Here is a 23,511-nt window from a genome sequence, read left to right on the forward strand (position 1 = left end):
TGCCCTCAATTTCTTTCCTTGCCCTCACTGCCTGGCAGCCCTATCCAGGCCCTGACTGGACGGGTCCTAATAGTGGCTCAATAAGACACTTGCCAATGAAAAATGTAGTTTAAAAACACATTCACACACCATGCTGCTTACAAACACAATCCATGCAGTTCACAGACACAATCCATGCAGCTCACAGACATAATCCATGCAGCTCACAGACACACCTTCAGTGTACTATGCAGAGACAAACTACGAAGTTCACATATCCCCTCTATGCAATTCGAAGACACCCTTCACTCTCTGCTGTTCAGACACACTCCACGTAGTACACAGACGCCCTCCATGAGGCTTACAGACACCATGCATTTCACAGACACACCATGCATTTCACAGACACACCATGCATTTCACAGACACACCATGCAACCGTTAATGTTGTCATGCCCTGATGGCGGCCCTGATCAGGCCCTTTTTTTCTGGCATACTCAGCCACCATAGGGAAGTGTTCCTTCCTTTGCTGCTGTCCTGTGGCTAAACCCATAGCAGGCTGAAACAATTGCTTCCATCATCATCCCGCGAGGAAGGCAGCCCGCATTCTGGATCTGGAGTAAGATTAGATAGATGGCAGCAACTGGCTCGGAACCCATTCCTTCCTCCCACTCATGAGACCTTGCCTGATTGTAATCAAGAAACCTGTGTGTGTTCTCACCTCAGTTCAGGGCTCGAGTCCTGCAGGAATGCGTGGGAACGGCGTTCCTGCACTTTTTTTAGAGCAGGAACGCCGTTCCCGTTTGTGGTCCTGCAGGCACTCAGGGGGCGGCAAAAAATGCCGCCCCAAAATGTCCCCGTGTTCCCCCTGTCATGGGGGGCCCAAGAGGTGGCCTAATGGCCACCTGAAGGATCCCCCCCCCCCCCCCCCCGGCCGGCTCTTGTCTCGCTGTCAGACGCGGCTGTCATGCCTTAATTAGGATATCCTCTTACTTCCTGGTTCCACGGAGCTTAGCCACACCCCTTTATGACACGGTCTCCCTATTTAATCTGACCGCACCAGCTGATCGACGCTGGATTATTGAACTACGTTCCGTACTCACGAACCGGCTGCAACATCGTTGTGAAAGCCCTCTGTTACCGGACCGGACTGGAAGACTTCAAGTTCCCTTCACCTTTCCTCATCCACGACTAAAGCTGAACTCTCTCCATTCAGGATAAACCGCCTCTGAGGAGATCTCGGGAACCAGTGTTTTATGTGCCGGAAGCTAAGTAAAACCTCTGTGATAAGCGTTGCATCACAAAGCTGTTATTTCCTGTCTCCAAAGTCCTTCGTTAAAACAAACCCGTTACAGCTAACTTCAACTCAGACTTTGTCTCAGTTAGCTGCATCTATCTTACTTCAGTTAAAGTCTATGGAACAGCTAATGTAACTTCTTATCACCTAATTAATTACTACTTCTAAAGGACTCTATCTGATTCAGTTATCGTTTACTACTTAAAGCTACAGTGCATATAATTGTGGACTTCAGTTATCGTTTTCTACTTAAAGCTACAGTGCCTATAATTGTGGACTTCAGTTATCGTTTACTACTTAAAGCTACAGTGCCTATAATTGTGGACTTCAGTTATCGTTTATTACTTAAAGCTACAGTACCTGTAAATTGGAATTAAAGTCAATACCTTTTACTTTTTATAATAAATATTCAAACTATACGAAATCTGCAGTTGTGTTCCTTCATAACAAATGTTTAAACGTGACAGAATAATCCAGCCATTGTAATGGATCCAGCAGATTTCGATTCTACTATAACTACGCTGAATCAAAGAGTTGATACACTAGCCCAAGGTGTACAAGACCTGCAAGTTACTAACGAAAGAATTCTCACTTATGTCAGAGATCTACAAACTCATATGTCCTCTTTATTCAAGAAATTGCATGAGAATCTAGAATTGGCCTCCTCCAATCAAAAGAAGTTTTTTGATACAAAAAGACAACCTTCACCTTCTTATAAAATCGGTGATCTTGTCTGGCTTTCCTCAAAGAACATCTCTACAAATCGTCCATCAAAGAAGTTAAGTTCTCTTTTCCTTGGTCCTTTTCCGATAATATCGGTTATCAACCGTAATGTTGTTAAATTGAAACTTCCACCAACTTTAAAGCTACATCCTGTTTTTCATGTGTCCTTGTTGAAGCCTCATCATCCTGACCCTTTCCAAAGAAATGTCACTACTTCTCCTGATCCCATATTGGTCCAGGGTGAAGAAGAATACGAAATTTAAAGTATACTGGATTCAAGGATCCATCGTGGCTCCTTACAATACCTCATCAGATGGAAAGGATATGGAATTGATGAAGATACATGGGAAAACTCCTCTGTCGTTCATGCTGACAAATTAATTTCCAAATTTCACAAACGTTACCCTGCTAAGCCAAGTCAATAGCACCCAGAGGTTGCTCATTAAGGAGGGTATACTGTCATGCCTTAATTATGATATCCTCTTACTTCCTGGTTCCACGGAGCTTAGCCACACCTCTTTATGACACGGTCTCCCTATTTAATCTGACCGCACCAGCTGATCGACGCTGGATTATTGAACTACGTTCCGTACTCACAAACCGGCTGCAACATCGTTGTGAAAGCCCTCTGTTACCGGACCGGACTGGAAGACTTCAAGTTCCCTTCACCTTTCCTCATCCACGACTAAAGCTGAACTCTCTCCATTCAGGATAAACCGCCTCTGAGGAGATCTCGGGAACCAGTGTTCTATGTGCCGGAAGCTAAGTAAAACCTCTGTGATAAGCGTTGCATCACAAAGCTGTTATTTCCTGTCTCCAAAGTCCTTCGTTAAAACAAACCCGTTACAGCTAACTTCAACTCATACTTTGTCTCAGTTAGCTGCATCTATCTTACTTCAGTTAAAGTCTATGGAACAGCTAATGTAACTTCTTATCACCTAATTAATTACTACTTCTAAAGGACTCTATCTGATTCAGTTATCGTTTACTACTTAAAGCTACAGTGCATATAATTGTGGACTTCAGTTATCGTTTTCTACTTAAAGCTACAGTGCCTATAATTGTGGACTTCAGTTATCGTTTACTACTTAAAGCTACAGTGCCTATAATTGTGGACTTCAGTTATCGTTTACTACTTAAAGCTACAGTGCCTATAATTGTGGACTTCAGTTATCGTTTATTACTTAAAGCTACAGTACCTGTAAATTGGAATTAAAGTCAATACCTTTTACTTTTTATAATAAATATTCAAACTATACGAAATCTGCAGTTGTGTTCCTTCATAACAAATGTTTAAACGTGACAGCGGCGAGGGAGCTGTGTCCTCTCTGCTCCCTCTCGCCGCGCGCCATTTGCTGATGCTGGGAGCCGGAATATGACAGAATTTCCGGCTCCCGGCATCAGCAGACAGCCCACACGGCGAGAGGGAGCAGAGAGGACACAGCTCCCTCGCCGAGTCTGACAGCGAGACAAGAGCCGGCCGCACTGAAGCCCCACTGGACAGCCGATATGAACTGATCGGCCCACCCAGACTGCCACTTTTACTAGCTGTTGATGCTATAAATCTGCAAAAAAGGTTTTATTAATACAGCCTCATGCTTATCCCAAACAACTCTGCTGTTATTTGCAATGTGTCCATAACTTTTTTTTTCCACTGTTACGCCTAATGTGATTAATTGTTTTATTTATATATTTTTCTTTAGCTAAAACATATTTTTGGGAGGAATGGGGAGAGGATGGGATGAGGGGAATATTTTTTGTGTTACTATGAAGTTTGATGTGTTTTGTCGAAAGAAACACGCCAGCTCTCCAGGTAGGGAGGCTGGGTGGACATTTTTATTTTTTAAAAAAATATGCCATAATTCTTGTGTGTGTGTGTGTGTGTCTGGGAGTGTATGTGTGTGTGTATGTGTCTGTGAGTTAGTGTGTCTGTGAGTGTATGTATGTGTATTTGTCTGGGAGTGTGTGTGTGTGTCTGGGAGTGTGTCTGGGAGTGAGTGTATGTATGTGTATTTGTGTGTTGGTGTCTGTGAGTGTGTGTGTCTGGGTGTGTGTCTGGGAGTGTGTGTGTCTGTGAGTGTATGTGTGTCTATCTGTGAATTTGTGTGTGTGTGTCTTTGTGTGTCTGTGAGTGTACGTGTGTGTCTGTAAGTGTATGTGTGCACCTGAGTGTGTGTGTACGTGTTTATATATGCATAAAAGTTTTGGGTTTTTTTTGGTGGTGGGGTGGGGGTGGAACTCGAGTGAGTTCCCACACTTTATTCCCCAGGACTTGACCCCTGCCTCAGTTCACTTCTGCTTGTGCCCTTACTGCTCTCACTCCCCTCATGGGTGGCAAAGGGTGAGCCCATAAACTCTAGTGTGCCATTGTAAACTGCTACATCTGTAGGGATTCTGCCCCTGTTACAAATGGTTAATTGCAACCAAAAAAGCAAACAGAAAAATTAGGCAGAAACAGAACCAGAATATGGTGTAAGTTTTTTGGGGGCTATTTAACCATTTAAGTGCTGCAGTGGGAGGTGGAGGGCATGGGGGCAGAGGAACACTATAGTGTAAGTAATACAGTTTCTGGGATCTGTAGTTCAGCTAGCTGCTTTGATAAGTTGAAAGTTGGTAAATAAAATACAAGTAAAAAACCTGTGCTCTGAACAGAACTGAGGTTGTGAACAGAGAGCTTTAAAATCTGCTAGATAGACCACCCCATACAGCATGAATACAAATCGGAAGGCTGACTGAGTTATCTCAGAGACTGAGTTCTCTTTGTGTATAGCCTAGTGTCTGTTATTCCAATTTGTAATATAAAGAGAGTTAAACAGCTAGTGCCCAGTCTGCACTTTATCTGTTGAACTAGAATTGCCTTTTCCACTGTACTGTGGCACCATATGTCCTGCTTTGGCTCCTGCACATGGGTCCTCTCCTACTGCCCATTTGGTTGGTAACCTCAAGGAAATCGGTCTAGATGAAAATGCTTGTTCTTGGGTAGAACATTGGCTTAAAAACAAAGTACAAAGAGTTGTCGTTAATGGTAAATTTTCAACCTGGACAGGGGTCTGTTCTGGGACCCCTTCTATTTAACATGTGTATAAATGATCTTGAAGACAGCATTGAAAGTCATGTTTCAGTGTTTGCAGATGACACAAAACTTTGTAAAATAATACAATGTGAGCAAGATATTACTTTGCTGCAGAGGGATTTAGATAGACTGGAGGACTGGGCACTCAAATGGCAGATGAAATTTAATGTTGAAAAATGCAAAGTTATGCACTTCGGCGTAAAGAATACACAAGCAACGTATACCCTTAATGGAAGTGAATTAGGGATAACAACACACGAAAAGGACTTGGGAATTGTTATAGACAACAAACTATGCAACAATGTGCAATGTCAATCAGCAGTGGTCAAGGCCAGTAAGGTATTGTCATGCATGAAAAAGGGCATTCATTCTCGGGACAAAAATATCATTTTGTCCCTTTATAAATCACTGGTAAGACCACATATTGAATATGCTGTGCAATTTTGGGCACCTGTTCTAAAGAAGGATATTATGGCACTAGAAAAAGTGCAGAGGCAGGCTATAAAATTAATAAAAGGAATGGAACATATCAGCTATGAAGAAAGGTTAAACCTATTTTGTTTAGTAAAACGTCGCCTGAGAGGGGATATGATAACATTATACAAATATATTCGGGGCCAATACAAACCATTGTGTGGAAATCTATTCACAAACCGAACTTTACATAGGATACAAAGCCATGCGTTTAGAATGGAAGAAAGAAGATTTAATCTAAGGCAAAGGGAAGTTTTTTTTTACTGTAAGAACAATCAGGATGTGGAATTCTCTGCCTGAAGAAGTGGTTTTATCAGAGTCCATACAGATGTTCAAACAGCTACTAGATGCATACTTGCAAAAACAGAATATTCAAGGATATAATCTTTCAATGTAGGGTAATAGCTGCTTGATCCAAGGAAAAATCCGACTGCCATTCTGGGGTCAAGAAGGATTTATTTTTCCTAGCTTGTTGCAAAATCGGAAGTGCTTCAAACTGTTTTTTTTTTTTTTGCCTTCTTTTGGATCAACAGCAAAAAAACAAATGTGAGGAAGGCTGAACTTGATGGACGCAAGTCTCTTTTCAGCTATGTAACTATGTAACCTGTAGTATGAGATTGCTTAGGAAATAAGAAAGAAATAAGAAATAAGCTTAGGAGGTGACCGTACAGCTACTATCTTACGACCTCCTCATTTAGTTTCATGTTTAGACTTGGCTGAATGTTACTAAGTAGCAAAGTGACTTACAGTCCTGACTCCTGTTCATTATCTAATTTATGTATCTGTTAATTTGTCTGCATGTTCTGTTGCTGGTTTTCTGTTTTTTTGTTGATTGTATAAAAACAAATGTAAATTCTTCAACACACTTTTTAAATTAACAAAAGCAACAACAACAAACAATCTTAACGTACTGTTATTTTTATTGGGTACAAAGTATTACCGGAAAGTTCAAACTTTTCATTTATATTTTTCTACATAGCAGAATGCTCAGACCTCATTTTATTTAAAATAGACTCTTTAACTCTGTTGTGTTGGAGTTATTTCTTTATTTGTGGTTAACGAGTTAATATATATTTAAAAAAAAAAACATAATAAGAAAAAAGGCTCAAATTTGAAGTTCGGGCATTTTTTAGCAGAGTTTATGCAATAAGATCCCACCGCATCTCAAAGAGACTCAATCAGTCCTGCTCACTTAAAGGGACCTTCCAAGCATTCTAACCACTCCAGCTCATTGTAGTGATTATAGTCCTAGTAGGGTGCAGGCACCGTATTTTGATTCAGGGATGAACCCATCAGCTGACACCTCAATCCTAAAATCCCAATTTATTTGTAATCAATTGATAAGTGATGGGAGCATTTTAAAACTTTATGAACAACACTGCTGGGAAAAATTGTTACATGGGGTTTAAACATGCAACACAAATTAACAAGTATATTTTCACATGTTTAATAGTTTATGCTTTGCAGGTTTTTTTTTTTTTAGATAAAAAACAACTTGCTTAACCTTTTGCAGCCACAAACGCGGCAAATGACTGTAAATATCCATGGAATTGCAGTTTGACTCCAACTAGGAGTCCAGCCATATGCAATAGCTCTTGGTTACAAGCAATCTATTGTTTAGAGTGTTCCAATCCACTTGGTATAAAAGCCTCTTATTGATATTGACACGCATAAGCAATAACAGGTAACTGGGTTTCTTTGTGCAGCCTTGCAATATTCATTACTGTTTTTAATAACAATCATTTTTTTTGCTTTCCTACAGACTGCAAACTGACCATATGGATGGGGCTTCTGTGAATATTCAGGACTCAAAATCAGCCGCCTTCACCTTACCGCCTCTCTCTTCCCTTGGTTTTTCTACAGAAAGTAATGATGCCGTGGATCTGCGGGCAAGTATATGATCTGCGTGAGAATACAAAACATATTTTTCACTAGTCTTCCAGACTGCATCAACTTTTCTCTTGACAGCCACTGTCATTTTTGTAAAAATAGGCATTCGGATGATGGGTCATTTTTTTCTATCTGTTGTACGGTTGAGAATGAATTCACACTACTTATGCTCATTTTAAAGAGCACAATATTTTATATGTTAAAAATGCTAGCACAACTATAGATTGGGAGAAAAGTCTATTTACAAATAAGTCTCCCACCTGACTACCAATTCTTCAGCATAGACCTCTGTGCCAAAGATCTGACTGACCGGGAAAGCAGGAGAGACCTCCTACAGCACATACGCAGCAATCATTTTTACTCCCTAGCCTATGCGGCTACCATTTACTTCACTAGCTTACAGGTTCACCTTAAAGGGGCACTGGAGGCACCCAGACCACTTTAGCTCATTGAGCTCGTTCAGAGTCCCTATTGCCCTTAAAACATTGTAGTTTTAGAGTAAATGCAATGTTTTTACATTGCGGTACTTAGAAAGCCACCAGTTGCTGTCTCCAGACGGCCACTAGAGGCACTTCCTGGAATTTACCAGACTCCAGGTCCCCTAACTGACACTGGAAGTCCTCACACTCTACATAAGGACATCCAGAGTCATTGGGACAATGCTTTCCAATGGGGAGGGCCTAATGAGCATGTGGTGCTTGCCGTGCGAATGCACATTAGTTTCCCCCATTGGATGACGTCGGAGGAGGCGGTGTGCCGAGGAACAACAGCGCTGTAATCGGGTGAGCAAATTAAGATTTTTTTACCCTTTGTGCGCTGCAAAGTGGGGCCGCGAAGGAGGGGGGCCAGAGGGCACTGTAGAGTACAACTATTGGTGCAGATGGGTGCCACATCATTTCTGGTTCTATGTGGACCATTCACACACGTTTTGAGGTCACAGGTGTTATGTGGACCAATCAAATAACACCTAATAGGCCCCATTTACTGTACCCTATCGTGGTGTCTGATCTTAGCACCCGTTTAGTATGTTCCTTGTTCCTGTCTGATTTTTCTGGTATTGACCTTGCTAGTTCTTGACTCTGGGTATTTCTGTAACCCTTAACTGACTAGTTTATACGTCCTTCTCATATTCTGTTTTCCATTCACTATTGATGAACGTTCTAATACTGAGAGTCTGAAAGACGTATTCACTAAACTCAAAAATTGTGCGACTTATGGCCTCAATATAATATCTGTGCATAATCTTTTGAAACGATTTAATATTCTTGTATAAACTTTTAATAGTATTTATTTTCCCCAAAATATAAAAATATCAAATATATCATATATAAAACATATATCGATATATATATAAAAAATAATAAAACATTATACAAAATATTCAATAATTTCTAAAGTTGATCCAAAAATATTAAATCATTTGGAAAGCTTTATCCAAAAATATTAAATCGAGGCCTATATCTAAACTAAAAAATTGAGGCCAATCGGACAGAAAATAAAATAGCTTGGTTTATTTCGTACCAGGCACAGCAGCTCTGTGCTTTGTAAAATCATATTTTTTCACTGCCTGAACTCCCACAACCTTATTATTCATCCTGCTATGCTGTATCTATTGCAGATGGTGAGTTTCTCAGTAAATCCATTCCCCTCGAGTGGCACTCTTGACGTCAGTGGATCTGTAGGAGGACTGAGCCTTACCAGCACTAATGGATCAGTCATACCTGTTAAGAACCTCGATGACTACATTGAAGTGAGAAGTTCTTCATTAACCCATTACCCGTGGGCACTGAATCTTGTATTGAAACAATGTAAACATCACCGTTACTGATTTGTACATGATAATTTATAGACTGAGGCAAACACGATAGCCCTGCTTTTGAGTAAAAACACAAAAGCTAGTTTGCAAGTACGGCCCCAGGACATATTTGAAAATTAAGGATAAGCTAACTGTGCCTTTCCTGGTTTATAACTTTGATGTTATTATTACTATTATTAATGTTTTATTATTACTATTATTACTATTATTAATGTTGTATATATATGTTGTATATACGGTATAAAAGAAAATGGTGATGACTGAGTTTGCAATACGTCTTACAATGTAATAAATTCTACAATGTGTAAACCAGAACATTGAGCATATGTTTGTATTTTTTACTATTAAACACTGATTTATGCAAACAAAGTAGCTGTCACTAGATATTACCTCCATAGGTGTCTCTACAGGGGGTGAGAGCGGCAACTGCTCCCCAGATTATTTCCTTTCTCTGTGATAAGTGCAGGGGAGGGCTGGCAGCCTTAGGCCTGGGGGGCAAAACCAGTCAAGTGGCCCATTGCGCCACCAAATCAGTTCACCGTCCATGCCCACCTTTTCCTGGTTTTATAACGGATATTGATGTTATGCTAATCAGTAGCTCTTTGCCATACCCGCTCCTTCACGGCTCTGACTTTCAATGTTGTCAGAGCACAGGCTGAGAATCTCTGAGCCTGTGCTCTGACTCACTAACTGAGCGCCGGAACCACGAGGGAGAGGATATGATCTGACTGCACCTATTGCTGGTGCGCACCAGTGGACCACCAGCGAATCGTTTAAATTAAATATGCTGGTGTACCCAACTTGTGAGCTGTGTTGGCCGCCGGGCGCCTCTGTTGTCATGGCACCCTGCGTGACCGCACAGCTTGCCCACCCTAACGGCTGGCCCTGCTGACACACACTGATGTTACTACTTAGACATCCCTCAATATTAATACAGAGATGAGAGTAAACACCAATAAACTGTGGAAACAGAGCTGATCCCCCCCAAATTTATAAAGGTTTGCTTAGAGGATTTATTCAAGATTAAATCATGCCTCCTCCTCTCTCCCCCATGCGCTGCTCTGTAGGCTGGGAGGAAGTGAAGAGTAATCACAGTCTCCCAGCACAACGCCACCTGTGGCTGCATGGGGAACAGCTGTTTAATGTAATGCTTGCAGGACGGCCAGCTGCCACAGAACCCCTTTGTTTCCGTCTCTGCAAAGGGCTCTAGGCACTGCTTGTTGTGAGTGTGAGCCACTGTAAATTAGGGGCAGAGGGCACTTGCACTGCAGTCAAGACGGGTCTGGGCAGGAGGAGAGTGCAGTGCAATCAGTGCACTCCCCTCCTGTGGGTCACCAGTAGACTGGTGCACCTGCCCAGGATCAGAGCCGGTGCAAGGATTTTTGCCGCCCTAGACAAAATATAAATTTGCCGCCCCCCCCATGTGACATCACAATGCCCCACCCATATGATCTGCCATATGAACTAACGCCAGTGCTGCACACAGTGTGTGTTTACATTAAAAAGCCTGCAGGGACCAGCTATAGACACCAGAACCACTTCATTAAGCTATAGTGTCCCTTTAATGTGAGGTAAATTATAGATTAGTGTCACTAATAATATACTAGATTGCCTACTTACAATTAGATGAGGATGATGATGGGCTGCAGTTTGGCTCCACTGGTCTGGTGTAGAACAGGACCTCTGGAGGCTGTTTGCAACTGTGGTCACAAAATTCAACGTTCTGGGAGAATTGGAAGCAGCTCTATTTTTTGGGGGCCTCTTACACAGCTCAAGGTCTGGGCCCCAGTGCCTGACGGTGAGTATGCCCATAAGGCCCACTCATAAGTCCACTTATATGTTCCACCCACCCATGAGCTCGCTCACAGGGAGTGGAGTGTGTAGGGGATGTGTTATGTGTTATCTCATATGTGTGCTTATGGTATGTAGTGTATAGGGATACCAGTTTGTGCAGGTGATGCAGTGTGTTTGTGTGTAGTGGAATCAGTGTGTATTTGTGTATAAGGGATGTATTATGTGTTTCTGGTTGTGTGTGAGGGATGCATTGTGTGAATCTGTGTTTGTATGCATAAGGGATGCAAGGTGTGTGTCTGTATGTGTGTGCATTGAGTGTAAGAGATGCATTGTGTTTCTGTGTGTATGTAAGAAAAACAGTGTGTGTGTTTGCATGTGTGTGTAAGGGTTTGCATTGTATGTTTCTGTGTATGTGTGCAAATGATGCATTGTCTTTGTGTGTAAGGGTTGCATTGTGTGTGTGTGTAATGGATGCATTGTGTGTTTCTCTGTGTGTAAGGGAAGCATGTTCTGTTTCTGTGTATGTATAGGGATGCATTGTGTGTTTCTGTGTATGTATAGGGGTGCATTGTGTGTTTCTGTGTATGTATAGGGATGCATTGTGTGTGTGTGTGTGTGTGTGTGTGCGCGTAGTGTTAAAGAGCTCCCTGTCTTGCCCCCTGTCCTATAGAGCTGTCCCTTCTGTCCCTTAGAGCTCTCCCCTGCCCCTTAGTGCTCTTCTCATCCCCCCTCCACCCTCCCTGTGTTCTTCTCACTCCTCCCTCTGTGTGTTCTCACCCCCCCTGTGTTCTTCTTACCCCCCTCCTCCCTGTGTTCTTCTTACTCCCCCCCTTGTTCTTCTTACCCCCTTCTTCTTATTACTACCCCCTTCTTCTTCGTAACCCTCCTACTTCTTCTTACCCCTCCTTCTTCTTCTTACCCCTTCCTTCTTCTTCTTCTTCTTACCCCCCTTCTTCTTCTTACCCCCCTTCTTCTTACTCCCCCCTCTTCTTCTTACTCCCCCCTCTTCTTCTTACCCCCTCTTCTTCTTACCCCCCTTCTTCTAATTACTCCCCACTCTTGTTCTTACTCCCCCCTTCTTCTTCTTACCCCCCTCTTTCTCTTATTTCCCCTCCTTCTTACGTCCCCCTTCTTCTTACTCCCCCCCTCTTATTATCCCCCCTCCCCTCTTCTTACTCCCTCTCTTCCCTCTTCTTACTCCCTCTCTTCCCTCTTCTTACTCCCCCCTCCCCTCTTACTCCCCCCTCCCCTCTTCTTACTCTCCCCCCTCCCCTCCCCTCTTCTTACTCTCCCTCCCCTCCCCTCTTCTTACTCTCCCCCCCTCCCCTCTTCTTACTCTCCCCCCCTCCCCTCTTCTTACTCTCCCCCCCCTCTTCTTACTGTCACCCCCCCTCTTCTTACTCTCCCCCCCTCTTCTTACTCTCCCCCCCTCTTCTTACTGTCACCCCCTCCCCTCTTCTTACTCTCCCCCCCTCTTCTTACTCACCCCCCCTCTTCTTACTGTCACCCCCTCTTCTTACTCTCCCCCCTCTTCTTACTCTCCCCCCTCCCCTCTTTTTACTCTCCCCCCTCCCCGTCTTTTTACTCTCCCCCCTCCCCTCCTTTTACTCTCTCCCCCCCCTCTTTTTACTCCCCCCCTCTTTTTACTCTCCCCCCCCTCTTTTTACTCTCCCCCCCCTCTTTTTACTCTCCCCCCCTCCCCTCTTTTTTTACTCCCTCCCCCCCCCTTCTTCTTACCCCCTCCCCTGTAGGTGGCCGAGCTGCACTCCGGTCCGCGGTCCCGGCCGGAGTGATAGGAAGGTGCTCAGTGTGCACCTTCCTGTCAGTCCGGCCGGGTACCGGAAACAGAAACTCCTGTTCCGCGCGGAACAGGAGTTTCTGTTTCCTGTACCCGGCCGGACTGACAGGAAGTGCACACTCAGTGTGCACCTTCCCATCACTCCGGCCGGGACCGCGGACCGGAGTGCAGTTCGGCCACCTACATGGGAGGGGAGGGAGGCAAAAGCAGCTGCAGCCGTCTGAGCGCTCTTTACAGAGCGCTCGGCGGCTGCAGCATTTAAAGGGCCGGCCCACCGCGGCCGGTCCTAAAATAATTTCGGGCGGCCTGGGGGGCAATTGCCTCCCTGCCCCCCGGCCCAGCCCGCCCCTGGATAAGTGTCCCTCTTTTCAACAGGAACAGTATTCATAGTTCCTAACTCGAGGATCAGACTCTGTCCTATTACCATGATACATATGAAACCATATTTATTAGGAATAGAGGACAATCCTGGACCATTCTGGACACAGTCTAATTCCATTTGAATGACGACCAATAACCTTTACACTGTTTATGACTGATTGCTTGGGTGTACAATTCACCCATGTTCCTTACTGCAATTTTATCTTTTTTTCACAGATAATACTGCCAAGAGTTTCACCAGTCGGTGAAGTGAAGACGGTTTTAAATTTGGACAACTTCACAACTCTTCTAATAAATGTGACCTCTGTCAGCATCCCTTTGGTTTTTTATCTGGAGCCCAGCAGGGATGTACCCTTCTTTCTCTACTTGGGATATGAGTATTATCCAAACGAAACTAATTATGACATCACGACTTATATGGCTAATGCGGAAGGTGAGAGTCAATAAATTAGGAATAAAAAAAAGTAGTATATTTATTGATCAAGGCAAATACCACTTCCTAAATTTTCTTTAAACATCTTCTCCAAAGAAGCTCACAAATTTAAATGTTGTGTCTATCTGGTTATTCTGCTTTCTTTGTGGGATACTGTATAACTCATAACCAGACTCCTCGATTTCATTTCTAACTTTGTCACTAAGTGCCTGCAATAACCTGTCACTAATAACAGCAGCCGATAGCTAGTAGTCGCAACTAATCTCCGATTGGTTTCCAAACGTGTTGGTTATGTTTTGCAGCCTGGCTGACAATAATGGCCAGGCATAGATTAGCCATTTGCTGCTAATGCACAGAAACCTGCGTTGTGTATGTTGTCACCATAACAACCACAACTTGCTGGTAAAAAAAATACATGCATACTTTACAGGGAGTGCAGAATTATTAGGCAAGTTGTATTTTTGAGGATTAATTTTATTATTGAACAACAACCATGTTCTCAATGAACCAAAAAAACTCATTAATATCAAAGCTGAATATTTTTGGAAGTAGTTTTTAGTTTGTTTTTAGTTATAGCTATTTTAGGGGGATATCTGTGTGTGCAGGTGACTATTACTGTGCATAATTATTAGGCAACTTAACTAAAAACAAATATATACCCATTTCAATTATTTATTTTTACCAGTGAAACCAATATAACATCTCAACATTCACAAATATACATTTATGACATTCAAAAACATAACAAAAACAAATCAGTGACCAATATAGCCACCTTTCTTTGCAAGGACACTCAAAAGCCTGCCATCCATGGATTCTGTCAGTGTTTTGATCTGTTCACCATCAACATTGCGTGCAGCAGCAACCACAGCCTCCCAGACACTGTTCAGAGAGGTGTACTGTTTTCCCTCCTTGTAAATCTCACATTTGATGATGGACCACAGGTTCTCAATGGGGTTCAGATCAGGTGAACAAGGAGGCCATGTCATTAGATTTTCTTCTTTTATACCCTTTCTTGCCAGCCACGCTGTGGAGTACTTGGACGCGTGTGATGGAGCATTGTCCTGCATGAAAATCATGTTTTTCTTGAAGGATGCAGACTTCTTCCTGTACCACTGCTTGAAGAAGGTGTCTTCCAGAAACTGGGAGTTGAGCTTGACTCCATCCTCAACCCGAAAAGGCCCCACAAGCTCATCTTTGATGATACCAGCCCAAACCAGTACTCCACCTCCACCTTGCTGGCGTCTGAGTCAGACTGGAGCTCTCTGCCCTTTACCAATCCATCCATCTGGCCCATCAAGACTCACTCTCATTTCATCAGTCCATAAAACCTTAGAAAAATCAGTCTTGAGATATTTCTTGGCCCAGTCTTGACATTTCAGCTTGTGTGTCTTGTTCAGTGGTGGTCGTCTTTCAGCCTTTCTTACCTTGGCCATGTCTCTGAGTATTGCACACCTTGTGCTTTCGGGCACTCCAGTGATGTTGCAGCTCTGAAATATGGCCAGACTGGTGGCAAGTGGCATCTTGGCAGCTGCACGCTTGACTTTTCTCAGTTCATGGGCAGTTATTTTGCGCCTTGGTTTCTCCACACGCTTCTTGCGACCCTGTTGACTATTTTGAATGAAACGCTTGATTGTTCGATGATCACGCTTCAGAAGCTTTGCAATTTTAAGAGTGCTGCATCCCTCTGCAAGATATCTCACTATTTTTAACTTTTCTGAGCCTGTCAAGTCCTTCTTTTGACCCATTTTGCCAAAGGAAAGGAGGTTGCCTAATAATTATGCACACCTGATATAGGGTGTTGATGTCATTAGACCACACCCCTTCTCATTACAGAGATGCACATCACCTAATATGCTTAATTGGTAGTAGGCTTTCGAGCCTATACAGCTTGGAGTAAGACAACATGCATAAAGAGGATGATGTGGTCAAAATACTCATTTGCCTAATAATTCTGCACGCAGTGTATTTATGATTGACCGTAGCAACAGTGTATTAAACCGTGATTCATTGCTCTGCCGGGTACTATCTTTCATGTCCAGTCTGCTATGTCAATCGCTCATTATCTTGACAAGTGCACATATATAAATAATTTCTTGTTTTACGTCATGTGTCTGGCCTTTAATTTTATTTGATATGTTTTGAAATCTTCTTTAGAGATTTGTTGTAATGCCATATAGCCTACGCGCATTTTCCCAGTCGGATAGAGAGTTCTTGATAACTTCTTTGCCCTAGGCAGGAGGCTGGTGAAAAGCTTTGTCAGACATATTATGCCTTTAAACATGAATATGTAAAAAAATACATACATTTTTCATAGTTTCTCCCACAATTATCCATTCAGCTTTCTGGCTCAGGGACAGTCGGTAATGAGTAGCAACAGGGCTGGAAACCATTCAGTAGGTAATAAATCATTAGCTGCTACTACGCCACTAACTTTAAATTGCAGCAACCAGTGACTTCCTGTTGCTGCTGATAACATTTTGCATTCGGTAAATAGCCACTACTCACTAGCATTTTAGCCAGTAGCAGATGGCTGGTAAACAGTAGCCAGCAACGGCCTAGATTTAATAAGCTAATATAATTATAATATATATAATTTAATACTGTTGGAAAACAAATTCCAAATGATTTATCTACAAAAATTCCCAAAGATTATAATTTTAAATGGTGGCTTCTGTAGGTAAATCATTTGGAATGTTTTTTCTAAAAATATTGAATCATTTGAAAAGCTTAAGCATCACTCTCACCATCTGGGGACTCTGCTGAATTCGCAAGGTCCCCCAAATGTGAAATTATTGCTAGTGGTCCTGCGGCCGCAGGGAACAGGTAAAAGGGAGATTACTTACCTGAAGCTGTCCCTTGTGAGCTGCGCCACTTTTCTCGTGTCAGAAGCCGATGCAACTGCTGTACCCTAGTGCATGTGCAAGAGTACAGCAGTGAGATCTATGGGGGATCCCCCAAGATTGCAGGATCCTCCATAGACACTGCCAATTCCTTGCAGCCGTCACTCTTAGATTAACCCTTAGACTCTGCCTTATGTCTAAAAAAGTCAGGTGGAGGAGAAATAAGAGCCAAATTAGTCCATATATATATATATATATATATATATATATATATATATATATATATATATACTAGTGTACTTATCACTGGCTAGTGTATGTGTTTGTGAGTACATCTGGTTCTTTGACCAATAATACTCCTTGACTTGGCTTGTTCATTGCCTATGGTAGGCCAACAGTTTGGTGTTCTGTAGTTTTTTTAAGCCCAACAATTCTAGGGACCAGTAATACTCCATCCCTTTTAATGAGTTTCTGTCTCTATCAGGGTTTGACCTACACCTAACATAGAGGGTTGTCAATCAATCTTTATACACTGTCAAGATAAGCCAGAATCGACTTCAGTCGGGACTCTGACTTTGTGCTTTCTAGTAAATTGCCCATGCCAAGTCCATGCTAAACCCTCCAGAACTCCAGTGACTTAGCATTGGATTCTGCATGGACCATTAATTATCTAAAATACAGTTGCTGGGCTTACTTTAGTCAATACATGAATCGATTACTTGCATGTAGTCAAGATTAAATGTGTGTATGCTATTAAGACACATTGCATTGGGTGATGTTGTTATTCTTCATCTTTCGTATTACTTAGGTAATTCGTATTCTTGGGTAATAAGCCCAGAGGATCTATTTCTGGGGGAAGGAACATATTACTTGACTGTGAAACCTGACCTGGATGAAGATAAGGCTAGTAAAAGCAATCTTACCATAGCCATAACCTCCTTCATGTCTCAGTGTGTGTTCTGGGATGACGTCAATCAAGACTGGAATAACACTGGATGCAAGGTAGGTACTTTTCATGTAGAGTCAGTTTTAGGTATACTTTTATCCAACAGACACATTGTATGCCAATGTTCATTCCAGTCATTCCTTTAAGGTTGAGCGTCAAAGACTGAAGAAGAGAACAAAATAAAACAAAAAAATAATCACGTTACTAAATTCATTAGTGTTAGGATTGTTCACCTTACAGTTAACACAAGGTGTGTGGCCACCTTTCTACCTCAATACTAAGAATAAGGATGTGGTGGGCAAAAATAGAAACTTGTTAACAACATATTTTTAAGAAGGTGAAGTAGGTGATGTATTTAGTCAAAACACATTGCATAATATTAAGTTGCTCGATTTAGTGAACTGTGACTATGGCCTCAATTTAATAAGCTGAGCAAATAATTCAATACTGTTCAATGGTTCAATATTGAGAAAAACGTTCCCAATAATCTATCTACTGAACTCACCATTAAAGTCCATTGGAATGTTTGTAGATAAATCATTCGGAATATTTTGTTTTATCTAACAGTTTTGAATCATTTGGAAAACGTATTAAATTAAGGCTCGTGGTGGGTTGAAAATCTTCGGAAGCTCTGATCCATGCATTGATGTCCGATGATGCCTTCTAAGTGCTTCTGATACGTGGAAATATAATATAAGAATTATTCATCTGACTGGGAGATATTGACCAGTGCTATCAAGATTAGTCTAGGATGCAACAAACATTATCCCATTCGGGAACTGCTGCGTTAAGATGCTTAGATGGAAATTGTAATCACAAAACAGAAAATAAAGTTTTAAATAAATTAAAACTGTAATAAATAGTTGTATGTATTATAGTTATGTATAAAAGTTTATAAGTTTATGCAAATTCATTTTCTTCCTGCTATAACTGCTAAATGGGTTTGAACATTCTGTGATTGATTTTTTTTTAATTTAATAAGGTTGGACCTAAAACAACTCCTACCAGCACCCATTGTGTTTGTAATCACCTTACTTTCTTCGGGAGCTCCTTTATCGTTATGCCCAATGCTATCGATGTCACCAAAACTGTTGAACTCTTTGCTACGTTTGTGGACAATCCAGTTGTGGTTACCACTGTTGGGTGCATCGCTGTTCTTTACGTGATGGTGTTAATTTGGGCCAGAAGGAAAGACATCCAAGACAATGCCAAGGTATATTCTTAGCAGATACTATACAGTATAAGTATTAATACATTAAAGGGAAACAATGCTTAGAACATTTCTATAATGAGTGAATGTTCAGCTTAAAGGAACACTGTAGTCACCTAAATTACTTTAGCTAAATAAAGCAGTTTTAGTGTATAGATCATTCCCCTGCAATTTCACTGCTCAATTCACTGTCATTTAGGAGTTAAATCACTTTGTTTCTGTTTATGCAGCCCTAGCCACACCTCCCCTGGCTATGATTGACAGAGCCTGCATGAAAAAGAAAAATTGGTTTCACTTTCAAACAGATGTAATTTACCTTAAATAATTGTATCTCAATCTCTAAATTGAACTTTAATCACATAAAGGAGGCTCTTGCAGGGTCTAGCAAGCTATTAACATAGCAGGGGATAAGAAAATCTTAATTAAACAGAACTTGCAATAAAGAAAGCCTAAATAAGGCTCTCTTTACAGGAAGTGTTTATGGAAGGCTGTGCAAGTCACGTGCAGGGAGGTGTGACTAGGGTTCATAAACAAAGGGATTTAACTCCTAAATGGCAGAGGATTGAGCAGTGAGGCTGCAGGGGCATGTTCTATACACCAAAACTGCTTCATTAAGCTAAAGTTGTTCAGGTGACTATACTGTCCCTTTAACTCTTTTTATAGCCTTGGTGTCCTTTTTGAATGAAACGCTATATACACTATATATATTTTTTGCGAAACATTTCTTCTTTGGTTCAAATAAATCTTGGTGCACAGATTGTACATCAGTTGTTTACAGTATTTCTATTTATATTTGTAAAGGTCATCTTTAATGCTTTCTTTGAATTTTGTACTTGGATGTTTAACTTCCTTTGTGAGCAGACACAAATTTCTGACATAATGTACTGTGCATATTTGATACAGGTGAAGGTCATTGCATTGGAAGATAATGACCCATTTGCTCAGTACCGATACCTGGTCACAATTTTCACTGGTCATCGCAGAGGAGCTGCCACAACTTCCAAGGTATATAGTGAGGCCCTAAAGAATTAGAAGTGCTTGGCTTACTAGGTCTCCTTATCTTAGGAACTCCTGATGTTTCGAACCTATGTAGGCCATCAAGAGGATGTGACCCAATAGCTAGCCAATGATAGCTAGCCTTTATTAGTCCATAAGTTATGATCCAACAGTTTATTCATGCTAACCTTTAGCTCTCCGGTGTCTGGAGGACTTTGTGTACCAAGATGCATCACCAGTGGAACTGCTGATTGTGATTTATGGAAGATATAGTCCTCAACCACAAGAGTGTCAGTGGTTACCCATCACTACAAAAAGTACTTCTCAACACCAGTGCTTAATTAGCATTAATGGTACATCAGTTGTCTGTGTACTACTATCTGTATGTATTGTCTGTATCCTGCTTTAGAGACATTTAGGCTGTCCCAGAGTGTGAAGCAGCAGGGAAGCATTGTTTAAATTTGAGTGTGTGCTTTCTTTTAGTACTCCTATGAATTAATGTAAAATCTTCCTCCAAGGTGGCCATTACCCTATATGGCTCTGAAGGTGAGAGTGAACCTCACCATCTATATGACCCTGATGGAGCTGTGTTTGAGCGAGGTGGATCAGATATCTTCTTGATCACAACCCTCTTCCCACTCGGGGAGTTAATGAGCATCAGACTTTGGCACGACAACTCTGGAGACAAGCCATCCTGGTAAGACTGGATTAATAAAGTCTACGGTAAAAGCATTCCTCTTTTTGACAAAAATGACATATTAGTTACCATAACCACTTGGATACTATACATTGGTATAAACTTATCTCAGTGTCCTGGATGTAGACGTGGAATATGCTAAAGATAAATAAGTCCCTGTGGTGATTTCTGTACTGTTCTCCTGTACAGTTTAATAATGTTGATCCTTTCCATACTGTTTGCAACTTTCTATCTATACATGGGTTGTGTACTCCTGCTGTACATGCTAGAGTACAGCCTTATAAATATGTATTTTGTGTGTTTCTCTAAATGTACGTTTGTGACTTTCACCTCATGTACTTTTTTTTATACATAGATAAACCTTTAATAAACTTTGTTGAAATCAAAAATAAGTAAATGTATGTTTGTTGGCATCATATATTTGATATCACTTTTCATGGGGCATATTCTCTGAATGCTGCTGGTCTCCGGTGTGTTAAGATTAATGATGGAAAGCATCGGGAGGCTAGTGCACATGTGCGGCAAAGAACTGTTCTAATCAGATGGTCTGCATGAGTCCATCTGTTTGAAATAGTTTGAAAAAGTTTTATTACACTATTTTGGCAAAAGCCCTTCAGTGGCTGTCAGTCTGTCAGTTCCTGCAGCATGGCAATGCAGGATTACAATGGGTGGGGACATGGCACCAAGACCACTTCAATGAGATAAGGTGGTCTGGGTGCCTTTTTAGTGTTGCTTTAAAATTAACCAACATTGACAGCGATGTTCACTAAAGTGAGAATTCAAAGGGAATTCTATAGGAATTTCAAATTTGATGGCAAAATAACCGAACTTCATTTCGCTTTCAGTATTGCGACACTGGCCTAAAATTTTAAATTCATTTTTAACTCTCACTTTCATTAACCCAGTTAATCTCTAGTTTCTGGCTTTGCCAAGTATACCTACATTCCAGGGGCACCATGTTAAAGCCAGATATGTCTGATGAAGTGAGGGGACTTGCCAGTCATGCATTCCACTGTAGCCCTTAAGAGAACGTAGTTAATGAGAGCTACCAAAAGTATGGGATTTCTGCATTGTGTTTTCTGATCACAACACAGTACAATTTAAACTGATAGTGACCAGAGAGTGCGATAACCAATGGCAACTTCCTGTATCTTGTAAGTTGCTGACTTAAAAGAGAATTTTAACTGAATATAAACCGATGTAATGGTGTATTTGTGTATATTTGTGCTTAACCCCTTAAGGACCAAACTTCTGGAATAAAAGGGAATCATGACATGTCACACATGTCATGTGTCCTTAAGGGGTTAAGCTAAATGCACTCTTGTGTACTACTGCTATTTTATCATTAGATTTTATATAATGTTAATATTCCATAGCACCGATTATAGCAAAAGTTTGATATTATTGTATTTGTAAGGAACAAATTGGGATATAATTTTATAAAAGGAGTTCAGAAACTTCCATACAGCAATGCTAAAGATAACTTTTGAAGTCTAATTTTGCCGTCAAGTGTTCTATAACTCTGACATTTACAGGTACGTTAACAGAGTGTTGGTTCATGACATGGAGATGGACCAGAAATGGTATGTCCTTTGTAATTCATGGCTGTCCATAGAAGTAGGAGATTGTGTACTGGATAAAGTGTTCACCATTGCAACCGAGGAGGACATGAAACAGTTCAGGTAATGTTCAGCTTTTACAACTATTTAAAGCCAACCACCATAATCTTTCCAGAATTTGTATTTGTGTTGTAATGTTTGTAGTATTTTCTTCTAGAATGAATGTATGATCATCAAACATCTTCACAGTCTTGTACTAGACCAGTGGTTCCCAAACCATGTCCTCATGGCCCTCCAACAATACAGGATTTATATGTTTCCCTGTGCAAGGTTTTTTGGCTGCACAGGCAAAAACTGATTTTTCCGCCCCGCCCCCCCCCCCCCCCTCTCTTCCCCACACACACTGGTTCCCTGGGTACTGATAGGCATGCAACACTTCCCCTGCTGCTGGAAATGCCTACAAGAAAGCTCTGGTTAGTGCCACTGACCTACGCCCAGCCACGCATTAACTCTCTCATTGGCTAACAGCGCTTAGCTGAAGCTCTTAACCAATAAGCGAGGTCCTACATGGCTGGGCTTAGCTCAATAACAGGAGTTTGTGGTGGCAGCCTCCTGAAAATTAACCCCCTCCCTAAGCAATATTAATAATCACACAGGCCTGCAGTTTACTCCATGCCTCCCAAATATTGGAAGTCCTTATTTATTTGCAATTATGCCCTCCTAAACTAAAATTCCATATTTCTCTGCAATGTACCCCTTTCTCCTCAATTCACATCATGGTTAGCTTCCCATAGCAATTAGGTCAATTAACCCCTTCCAGGTTCCCTGTGTGCACCCTTTTATAAGCTTTTACAGCTACTTCTGCTCTACACACTTACAGTGTAACAGTCACAAAACACTCACTCACAGATAGGGGCACACAGTCATACACACACTGCCCTCAGTCACACAGTAACATAAATTCTCAGAGATATTAACAATTACATACAAACACATTCAGTTACAGTCAAATAAAATCACAATCAGAAATATTCTCATACACATTTTACAGTGATACACACTCACAGCATACACCTACAGTCACACTCATAGATGCACAAAATCACACAGACACAGACTTACAATTATGCATGCAGGACATGCACACTCACAGTCAGACATTTATACTCTGACACACACAGACAACACACTCACATTCACAGACCCTGATACCCAATCACTTTCACACACCAGATACTCACTCACAGTCACTCATGGAGACACACCATGGGTGATCCACCATCAGAGCTTGTAGCTCCTCATGCACCCTGAGCTCCTGTTGCTGAGAGCTACTAATTCCTTTCTGCCCCATAGTGCTCCTCACTGTAACAGGCTGTATATATGTTGTGGCAGCTCCTACCTGTAGGAGCTGGAGCCAGCCTTCAGAGTGGGAGCTTGTTTCCCACTCCCTCGCGGTCTGGTGACATACATCATGTTGTGGGAGGGCTGATACAGAGCAAGGGGGCGGAGCTTTGCAGACAGCAGCCAATGAAACCTCTGCAGGGCTGTTACAATGCCTCAGGGAGGCCCTGCAGCATCCAGGCTTCCACAGTGTGACTCCAT

At 41.6% G+C, this 23,511-nt stretch overlaps 1 protein-coding gene across 1 annotated transcript in view; it reads left to right on the plus strand.

The window, feature by feature from the left end:
- The window catches only part of LOC134578593 (polycystin-1-like protein 2), a 124,528-nt gene that overhangs the window by 70,159 nt on the left and 30,858 nt on the right, over positions 1–23,511 (plus strand). Inside the window, exons 20-27 of the mRNA XM_063437561.1 lie at positions 7,309–7,435; positions 9,055–9,186; positions 13,442–13,658; positions 17,310–17,503; positions 18,430–18,660; positions 19,561–19,662; positions 20,172–20,350; positions 21,886–22,032. Of these exons, the coding sequence (XP_063293631.1) occupies positions 7,309–7,435; positions 9,055–9,186; positions 13,442–13,658; positions 17,310–17,503; positions 18,430–18,660; positions 19,561–19,662; positions 20,172–20,350; positions 21,886–22,032 (1,329 nt within the window). The remainder of the gene's footprint in view (positions 1–7,308; positions 7,436–9,054; positions 9,187–13,441; positions 13,659–17,309; positions 17,504–18,429; positions 18,661–19,560; positions 19,663–20,171; positions 20,351–21,885; positions 22,033–23,511) is intronic.

The sequence above is a fragment of the Pelobates fuscus genome, chromosome 12 (assembly GCF_036172605.1).
Source record: "Pelobates fuscus isolate aPelFus1 chromosome 12, aPelFus1.pri, whole genome shotgun sequence".
NCBI classification, from domain to species: domain Eukaryota; kingdom Metazoa; phylum Chordata; class Amphibia; order Anura; family Pelobatidae; genus Pelobates; species Pelobates fuscus.